This window comes from Myotis davidii, unplaced genomic scaffold, assembly GCF_000327345.1.
Source record: "Myotis davidii unplaced genomic scaffold, ASM32734v1 scaffold821, whole genome shotgun sequence".
Classification (NCBI taxonomy): domain Eukaryota; kingdom Metazoa; phylum Chordata; class Mammalia; order Chiroptera; family Vespertilionidae; genus Myotis; species Myotis davidii.
This window is the reverse complement of record NW_006295269.1, coordinates 2,559,359-2,569,709: the sequence shown is the minus strand read 5'-3', so window position 1 is coordinate 2,569,709 and position 10,351 is coordinate 2,559,359. Positions and strand designations below refer to the sequence as shown.

Genomic DNA, 10,351 nt, shown 5'->3' with positions numbered 1-10,351 from the left:
ACACCTATGGATAAGGACAGTGGGGGCGGAGGGGTAAGGGCAGAGGGTGGAGTGGGAACCAGGTGAAGGGGAGCTAGGGGGGAAAACAGAGGAACAACTGTAATAATCTGAACAACGAAGATTTTAAAAAAATAAAATAAATAAATTATGATATAGCCATAGGATTACTCATAAAAAGTATGCTTTGGGGAAATTTAATAATATGGAAACATTTTCACAATACAATATCAAGTGATTAAGAGTAGAATATAAAATGTATTTACAGTATGAACCCAAATACATTAAAATAGCACATGCACTCACTCATACACACACACACACACACACACACACACACACGCCCTAAAAAAGGCTGAAACCTAATACAAAAATGAGTTAATGATTGCCTCTGGGTGGCAGAAACACAACCTTAATTTTACTATTTATACTATTAAAATTATAACAAGCACATGCAGCTTTATTAAAACAATATAAATAGTATGTTTAAATAAAATTATTTAAATAAAAATTGTAAATAAATTATTTAAATAAAAGAACAAATGAAGTGTCCATCATGAGGCTTAGAACATTGAAACTTGACCATCACTTATGCTTGTTAACAGAAACAAGTTCACTGCTCATTTCTGAATTTCAGGTAATAACATATGTCCCTTTGTTGAGCTGAGCTTAAAAGGAACAATTTAATTAAAATAACAAATGTTAATGTAAAATCAATTCTTGCACAAAATAGGCATGAACAAATGCTAGCCAAATCTGAATACATGCCATGGAAGTAGTGATTTTTCAAAATAAATAAATTAGTCCATTGCAGATCAGTATTTCAATTGCTGCTTCAGCATAGGCATGGGGACTCTCCTGCTCACACTGTGCCCCCACCATTTGGAAGGTGTTTCCAAATTCAGGAAACAACCCTCTCTTTGATGGATGCCAGACAGCATGGAAAGCATTGGAGCAGAGCCAGAAACAGCACAGACATACAGAAATGCAAATAATGGAAGACCTAATTCCTATTAATAAAAGCCTAATATCCTAAGTGTCCGGTTGACCCTTCGGCCATTCAACCAATCAAAGCATAATATGCTAATGATATGCTAAGGTTGCTCAACTGCCCGCTACGATGACATACACTGACCATCAGGGGGCAGATGCTCCAAACGGTAGGTTAGCTTGCTGCTGGGGTCTGGCTGATTGGGACTGGGCAAGACGTGCTGGACACGTTCTGGAGCCCTCCCGTGGTCCTTTCCTGGCAGGCCAACTCCCTGAATCCCTCTCTGGCCCCAATCGTGCACAGGTGGGATTCCTTGGCCTGGCCTGTTGCCCTCTCGCAATCCGGGACCCCTTGGGGGATGTCAGAGAGCTGGTTTTGGACTGATCCCTCAGGCCAGGCCAAGGGACCCCATTGGTGCACGAATTCGTGCACTGGGCTTCTAGTACAGGAATAAACCACCCCATTCCTAATTCCATAGCAAATTCTCCCATTAGTCCCTGGGGATCAATTCACAGCTTCTTGTTAAAACTGTGTTTTCATGTCCCACAAGGATGTGGAGTAGATTACCCTAAGACAAAAGCATCAGTGTGTCAAATGTATATAGAGATGTCCTAAGGCAATGAGAAATACATTTTCATTTCATTCTGTTAATTTTTTATCTGAATTGCATTTCTTGTTGTCTGGTGTTCTATGATCACCCAGGGCTGTTATTTCTAGTCAGAATGGTACTTGGCCTCTCATATTTATTCTTCATTATCTCCAAATAAAATTGTAAAGCTTTATCCAGGAACTAGAGGCCCGATGCACAAAGATTTATGCAAGAATAGGCCTTCCTTTCCCTGGCTGCCAGCACCACCTTCACTCTGACCCAAAGCCGCCTTCCGCCTTCACGTGCTGCCCAGAGGGCCGGAACGCCGAGGGCGGGGCGGAATGCCTGTGTCATTGCCATGGCGACAACGCAAGCATCCTGGTCAGGCTGCCGCAATCTTTGTCGCATCAATTTGCATATTCCCTCCTTATTGGCTGTGGGCACCGCCATCTTTGTCACAAAGTGACAGTCAATTTGCATAGTCCGTCTTTATTAGATAGAATAATAGCACAAACTCAAAGATCTTTAGATTTTTAGAATAAATCATTATCCATCCAGAAAAGGACCATATGGAGTACTCAAATTTTGTCAGTGAAAACCTTCAACAAAAACAAGATAATCCTGAATATGTAGGTGTTTTAATATTTTTAATGCAAAAGATGCTAATTAAATGTTTATAAATGCTAAAAAACAAAACAAAACAAAACCTAAGCCAAATGGCTATCAATCTTTTCTTTTTAAAGTATTTTAATTGATTTCAGAGAGGAAAAGAGAGGGAGACATGAATAGAAACACCAATGATGAGAGAGAATCACTCATCAGCTAACTCCTGCATGCCCCCCACTGGGGATTGAGCCCACCACCTGGGCATGTGCCCTGAGTAGGAACTGAACTGTGACCTCCTGCTTCATAAGTCAACTACTGAGCTACGCTGGCGGGGCAAATGGCTATCAATCTTACCACATCGCTCCACTACACCTACAATTTCCCCCATATATAGCCTAATCAGTGATTTCTCCAATTAACTGAAGCACATCTGACGATATTTTAGTCTCTTTGGTTCACTGTGGTTTAAATATTACCTGGCATTTACCCAAATTAAATATGGCTTAATAGTGACTACTAATACCAAATATGCTAATTATGATATATATAATATCAATAAACAAGTAGTATGGAGATAATACAAAAGTGTTTTATAAATGATCCTTGGCCAAATAAAATCTAGTTATTTTCCAAATGAGATTAAACATGATTGTGAAAAATGCTTTGACTGTACAATGAGACAAGCAAGATAAAAGATTTATCTTTCAAGTTATTTACTGAAATATTAATACTCTAATTTTCAAATAAATCATTAACACATATGCATTTTACATAAATTAAAAATATGAGGTTTAATGTAACCGGATTAAAATATCTGAGGTTCACCTTAAGTGAAGAATACTTACTCTTAGCTGAGTTCGAAGTTTGGGTATCTCCTTCACTTTCTCTTCAAGTTCATCATTTTGATTTGTTAATTTAACTAGCTCTTCAGCCATTATGGAGCGTGTTTTTTCTAGACTGCCAATTTCTACCTGAGAAACATTATCAGAAAGAAATTTAGACAAAAATATATCCCATTTAATGTTCCTACTAATGTAAACATATTTAATGTGTTATTTTTAAAGAAAAATATAACAGCATATAACCATGAGGTAGCTCTTAAGTAAAAGGAAATAGTGACCAAAAAAAGGTTTCAACTTTCTTCAGAGGTGTACCACTGAATAGGGTGTACCATGAAAGACAAAGAACTAAAGAGAATTCAATCATCTGTTTGAACTATGCAACCTTGTATTTTTCTCTAATTTAAGGAAATAGCATATATTTCAGTTATTCTAAATTACTACAAAATCCCTGAGAAATAAAACCATACTTTAGTGTATCTCCAACTGTGTTGATCATATTGACAGACTACCAAAAATGTTCATTTGGTCCCTCAAGCATAGCATTCTGGGCTACATAAACATAAGTATTAAGATTATTCTAACCTATTTTTTCCCAATTCAAGATCTTCTTTAATAGAGTAATATTTTCAACTTATTAAAGTCATACAAAGGGAATAAATGAGGAAAGTTTTACTTATGAGTGTATCAAGTTTAACAAAAAATAGTTTAAACGTTTTAATATTTCTCACTACATTATATTTTAAAAGGCAAGATATGATGAGCGGCTCCTCCCTTCCCACTTACAATGTTTACTTTCATGTGCACAAGGTTGTAGTTCTAATCTCTCTATTCCAGCAGTTCTCAACCTGTGGGTCGCGTCCCCTTTGGCGGGTGAACGACCCTTTCACAGGGGGCGCCTAAGACCATCCTGCATATCAGATATTTACATTATGATTCATAACAGTAGCAACATTACAGTTATGAAGTAGCAACGAAAATAATTTTATGGTTGGGTCACAACATGAGGAACTGTATTTAAAGGGCCAGAAGGTTGAGAACCACTGCTCTATTCATTCCTCACGGGAAGTCAGAGCAACTTATATGAGTGGTAAATCCAGGAAGAATAAAATGGGTATGCTCAGATCAGAAGCTTCCTTTTTTTAAAACTATGTTTTATTTATTGATTTTTTAAAGAGGGCAGAAGGGAGAGGGAGAGAGAGAAAAACATCAGTGATAAGAAAGAACCACTGATAGGCTGCCTCCTGAACACCCCACCCCTACTGGGGATCAAGCCCACAACCAGGGCCTGGGCCCTGACCAGTAAGCAGAACCGTGACCTCTAGGTCCCTGATGGACGATCAATCACTAAGCCATGCCAGCTGGGCAACAGCTTTTTTTTTTTAACGTGTGGAAAAGCTGCTTGAAAGGAGCGCTCTGCTCCCAGATGCCTAAGTCTTACCTGGGCAGCTACCACACCTGGGAGCCCACTCCAGCCCAGCATTTCCCGTGATGGAGGTAAGTCAGTCTCCCCAGTTCTGGCCCTCAGCAGGCTCACTTGGCTCTTATCCTTGGTGAATTTCTCCAACCAGCCCTTATCATTAACATAGGATACATTTTGGTCTTCACATGCCACTATTTCATTTTATTTCTAAACTTGCACAGAATTCAGGTGAATATAAATTCAAGTATACTTATTGGCCCTCAAATTTTCACCTACTTCTATAGCATATTTAATTTTTCCAATACCTGTAAATGAGTAATTTCTCCTTCCCTTAGTTGTAGCTGGGACTGTAGATTTTCGATAATGCTAGATCCTGCCCCCATCCTTACAGCCTCATAAAGATTGCTTCCACTTGCTGATACAGACATTGGTCCAAGTGAGAGATCATGAGGCTCATCCTATGTTAAGAAAACACACAGTTATTCAGATAGTACAGACTGTCTGCCCTTATAAGGTTCAAACAAAAGATCTGTCAATTCTTGCTTTAAAATGTCTAACTCTCAAAGGCAGAAAATCATCTATACTTCCTCAGTTTTACAAATATTCAGATGACTTGCCTATGGAATGGCAAGATCATGATGATAGGCTAACTGCTACCTGCATATTCCTTTTATCATTATTCAGTTTAGGAATAAGCACATATCCTACATAATAAAGAGGTAATATGCAAATTGACCATCACTCCAACAAACAAGATGGCTGCCACAATATGGCCAGAAGGGAGGGCAGTTGTGGGCGATCAGGCCAGCAGGGGAGGGCAGTTGGGAGGAACCACGCCTGCAAGGAAGGGCAATTGGGGGTGATCAGGCCTGCAGGGGAGGGCAGTAAGGGGCAATTGGGTCGGCAGAGGAGGGCAGTTGGGAGGGACCAGGCCTGCAAGGGAGGGCAGTTAGGGGTGATCGGGCCAGCAGGGGAGGGCAGTTAGGGATGACCAGGCAAGCAGGGGAGGGCAGTTGGGGGCAACGAGGATGGCAAGGGAAGGCAATTAGGGGCAACCAGGCTGGCAGGAGAGGGCAGTTGGGGGCAACCAGGCCTGTAGGGGAGGGCAGTTGGGGGCGACCAGGCCTGCTGGCGAGGGCAGTTGGGGGCAATGAGGCCGGCAGGGAAAGGGCAGTTAGGGGCAACCAGGCTGGCAAGGGAGGACAGTTGGGGGTGGTCAGGCCTACAGGGGAGGGCAGTTAGGGGCAACCAGGCTGGCAGGAGAGGGCAGTTGGGGGCAACCAGGCCTGCAGGGGAGAGTAGTTAGGGGCAACCAGGCCTACAGGGGACAGCAGTTGGGGGCAACCAGGCCTGCAGGGGACAGCAGTTGGGGGCAACCAGGCCTGCAGGGGAGGGTTGTTAGGGGCAAACAGGCCTGCAGGGGAAGGCAGTTAGGGACAAACAGGCCCACAGGGAGGGCAGTTGTGAGCAACCAGGCCTGCAGGGGAGGACAGTTGGGGGAGACCCAGGCCTGCAAGGGAGAGCAGTCAGGGGTGACCAGGCCGGCAGGGGAAGGCAGTTAGGGGTGACTGGGCTGGCAGGGGAGGGCAGTTCAGGGCACCAGGCCTGCAGAGGAGGGCAGTTGGGAGTGACCAGGCAGAGGCTGTTAGGGGCAACGAGGCCGGCAGGGGAGGTCAGTTAAGAGTGATCAGGCTGGCAGGCAGAGGCAGTTAGGAGCCAGCGGTCCAAGATTGTGAGAGAGATGTCTGACTGCCAGTTTAGGCCCGATCCCTGTAGGATTGGGCCTAAACCGGCAGTCAGACATCCCCCATGTGGTCCCCAGCTGGAGAGGGTGCAGGCTGGGCTGAGGGAACCATCCCCACCCCCGTGCACGAATTTCATGCACCAGGACACTAGTATGAAATAAAACATCACCTGAGACAGGAAAGATGTTTGCAGCCCTGCCATCTCAACTCCACTTATTGAACTTGATCGTGACATTGTAGGCGTGCTAGAAACAGAAAATGGCTTCCGTTCCTTTAAGGAGTAAGAAAAAAATTTGGTTAGGATTAAGAGCGAAGTGGTAAATAAAAAAACAAGAAACTTTTCTAGGATTAATGACAACAAAGACTCATTCTAACTTCCTCATAAAATGTTACAGATATAACTTCTGAAGTCTTATCCTTGCAAGACACAATATTTGGTAATCTGAAAGTATAGACAGACTTGGTCAAATCATCTAGGGCAGTGGTTCTCAGCCTTCCTAATGCTGCAACCCTTTAATACAGTTCCTCATGTTATGGTGACCCCCAATTTCATTATTAAAAATTGAACATAATTAAAGCATAGTGATTAATCACAAAAACAATATGCAATTATATATATGTTTTCCAATGGTTTTAGGCGACCCGTGAAAGGGTCGCTTGACCCCCAAAGGGGTCGCGACCCACAGGTTGAGAACCGCTGATCTAGGGACTCATGTATATTGCAACAACATAATCTGATTTATTTTTAATGGAATGAAAATGTATTTTTTAAAACGTATTCCTTTTATTGATTTCAGAGAGGAAGGGAGAGAGAGAAATAGAAACATCAATGATGGGAGAGAATCATTGATCAGTTGTCTCCTGCATGCCCCCCACTGGGGATTGAGCCCGCAACCCAGGCATGTGCCCTTGGCTGGAATTGAACCCAGGACACTTCAGTCCACAGGCCGACGCCCTATCCACTGAGCCAAACCAGCTAGGGCGAAAATGTTCTTGTTAAAACAATTATATGAACTCACTGCTTCCTATTATATAACCTATTTCTTCCTTTGTTGTTGTTCTTAATCCTCACCCGAGGATATTTTTTCCATTGATTTTTTGAGAGAGTAGAAGGGAGGGAGGAAGGGGGAGAGGGAGAGAATGAAAGAGACAGAGAAACATTGATGTGAGAGACACATCAATTGGCTGCCCCAGCACACAGCCCAATTGGGGCTAGGGATTTAACCTGCAACCCAGGTACATGCCCTTAACTGGGAATTGAACCTTCAGTGCATGAGCTGATGCTATAACCTCTGAGTCACAACAGCCAGGGCAGACTAAACCTCTTTCTTTCTTTTCTTTTTTTTTTTAAATTGATTTCAGAGAGGAAGGGAAAGGGAGAAGGAGAGAGAGAGAGGGAGAGGGAGAGAGACATCAATGATGAGAGAGAATCATTGATCGGCTGCTCCTGCATGCCCCAAACACCAGGGACTGAGCCCACAACCTGGGCCTGTGCCCTCTCCGGGAATCGAACTGTGACTTCCTGGTTCATAGGTTGAGCCTCAACCACTGAGCCATGCTAGTGGGGGTAAACCTGTTCCCTTAGAATAAGATTACCAATGAGTTTTATAAACCTTAAAAAGTTTCTGGCTTATCTACTTTATTTTTAGTGTATTTTTTAAAATTCCAAATAAATGTAAAAGGTAATTTCAATGTTGACACAGGTAGTTTCTATATATTATGCTAACTACCGAGTACCTGCCAATACTTTAAATATAGGAAACTCACTTTAAAAAGAGGTTCTACACTTCAAATCCCAGAAAACACAGATCTGTTTGGATAAACTCAAAATATTTTGGATCTACTCTGAACAAGACACTGATTACACTAATAGGGTTTATCATCCTACTGATTTTAGACATTAGAAATGTTATTTATAAAGTGCAACTAAAATTACAAAACAATGATTAATCACAACAGCTACTAACTGGTTACACCAAAAAATTCAATACCTTTTCTTTTATTGCTTCTTGAGTAAAAATGGCTTTCTTCCGTTCTTGTTCAACTTTCATTTTCTCCATTTCTAACTGACTGCTCAACAGTGTCTAATAGACAGAAATACAGTTAGATAATTCCTATGATACTAAATCATCCCCAAAAGTCAATCTCAAAAGTAGGAGCATAAAGTATATACCTAGTTGTCTTACTACTAAAGAGCAAGTCCCAAAAGCAGTAAGTTCCTTCATTTCATCTTGTCATTACTTTGCTACCATCCCCTAGCCCTAACAGGTGAGTCAACAACTAACAGAAATACCTTTTCTTTCCTTGTCTCTTCCAGTGTTCTCACATAATCATCTTTTAGGTTTTCTAATTCAACCTGGTACCTATTAAGCAGAAGGAAATGAAACAAAAAAGATGACAGTACAGACTATTAAAAACTCACTATTTTATTAACTCCAGCTACATATATATAGTCATTTTTATTACCAGACTGATTTTCCTACTGTTGCTTTTTTCCAGATGACTTGGGTTTTACTCAGAAGCCAAACTACTACTTTTGTGCATTGTATTTATTGGTGCTTTGGGTTAAGATTTCATTTAAAAGAAATTTCCTAAAAGAATTTTGAATGCAACCATTCCATATGTTCAGATTCTGCAAAAGGTTGTTAGGGGGTCCAATGAAAACGTTTGCAAAAGTTCAGGTATTTTACTTTATAAAGCATTTTTACTTCACTACATTTTTAAAAGTAAAATTTCCAAGAAAGAACTGAGGGTAAAAATGCACTAATCATAGCCTTTATATAAAGATAGCCCTATATAATTTCAGGTGGATGTATTTTATAGCTTGTGGTTTCCAAAGAACCAATACATTTATTTAGAAAGACTGAAACACTGCTAAAACCCTTGTAATATAAAAATAACTCCAATGAAATAACTCCAATATGTTTCCAAACTATTTTCTGGTTACAGACTCCTTTAACAAATCTGATTAAAGCAATGAACCTTTTCTCTGGAAAATGCACATATAGAACATGCAACACAATTTCCAGAATACGTGTAAGATGCAATGAATCCCAGTACTATGTCTTGATGTAACATCCTATTACTAATGGCCCTAACTTTAAACACTAAGAGTATGTATTTTCAGTTCTCAGGGCCATGTAGCTAAAAGCCAACGGCACATGTTTTTAAGTGCTTTATAATGTCATCAAGTACCAAAAATAACTCAAGAAATATGCTCACCTATTTTTTTCATCTTCCAGTTTTATTAGCCTATTTTTCTCTGATTCTAGCTGGGCCTGAAATCTACTGTTTTCTTGTCTTAAGAGAGAATTCTGGGACTCCATGGAAGACAGCTGAATTTTGTTGGCAAGGAGTTCTTCCGTAGCCGCACGTTCTCTTTCAACGGCTGCTGCCAACAAGGTCTGAGATTCACCTGCATGGAGGATAAAAAGAGAAAATTCACATACACAGATACCCAAGAGGCCAAGACACCGAGTAGTTCTGACTTTCAATGATGCAAGTAGCCACACTTAAAACTCTTAACTGCTTATTGCCCGAGGCAGGGCTTTTTCCAAATTTTAAACTTTTGCTCTATGTGAACAAGATGAAAAGACAAGCCACAGACTTGCAGAAAACAAATGCAAACCACACTATCGAAGACTAGTATCTACAATATATTAAGAAGTTTCAAATCTCAGCAGTGAAAATACAAACAACCCAATTAGAAAATGGGCAAAAGACTTGAACAGACATTTCACTGAAGAGAATGCACAAATAGAAAATAAACATCTCAGCAATAAAAATAAATTAAAAATAAAAGCAGCACATGAAATAATGTTTAACATGATTGGTCATCAGGGAAATGCACATTAAAATCATAATAGATATCACTGCACACCTGTGTGGACGACTATAAAAAAACAGGGCCCTGGCTGGTGAGGCTCAGTTGGTTGAGCATTGTCCCAGCACTAAAAGGTCAGTGGTTCCATACCTGGTCAGGGCACATACCCAGGTTGCAGGCTCAATCCCCAGTAGGAACCATGTAGGAGGCGGCTGGTCAATGTTTCTCTCTCACATCGATGTTTCTCTTTCTCCCTCCCCACCCCCTAAAATAAATAAAAACATATGAAAAATAAAAAACAGGGAGACACAAAATCCTGGCAAAGATATGGAAAAACT

At 40.9% G+C, this 10,351-nt stretch overlaps 1 protein-coding gene across 1 annotated transcript in view; it reads right to left on the bottom strand.

Annotated features, from left to right (window-relative positions):
• TMF1 (TATA element modulatory factor 1) overlaps positions 1–10,351 on the bottom strand; it is a 36,591-nt gene that overhangs the window by 4,586 nt on the left and 21,654 nt on the right. Inside the window, exons 9-14 of the mRNA XM_015567947.1 lie at positions 9,413–9,605; positions 8,484–8,553; positions 8,182–8,274; positions 6,360–6,461; positions 4,751–4,903; positions 3,029–3,154 (exon numbers count right to left, since the gene is read on the bottom strand). Of these exons, the coding sequence (XP_015423433.1) occupies positions 3,029–3,154; positions 4,751–4,903; positions 6,360–6,461; positions 8,182–8,274; positions 8,484–8,553; positions 9,413–9,605 (737 nt within the window). The remainder of the gene's footprint in view (positions 1–3,028; positions 3,155–4,750; positions 4,904–6,359; positions 6,462–8,181; positions 8,275–8,483; positions 8,554–9,412; positions 9,606–10,351) is intronic.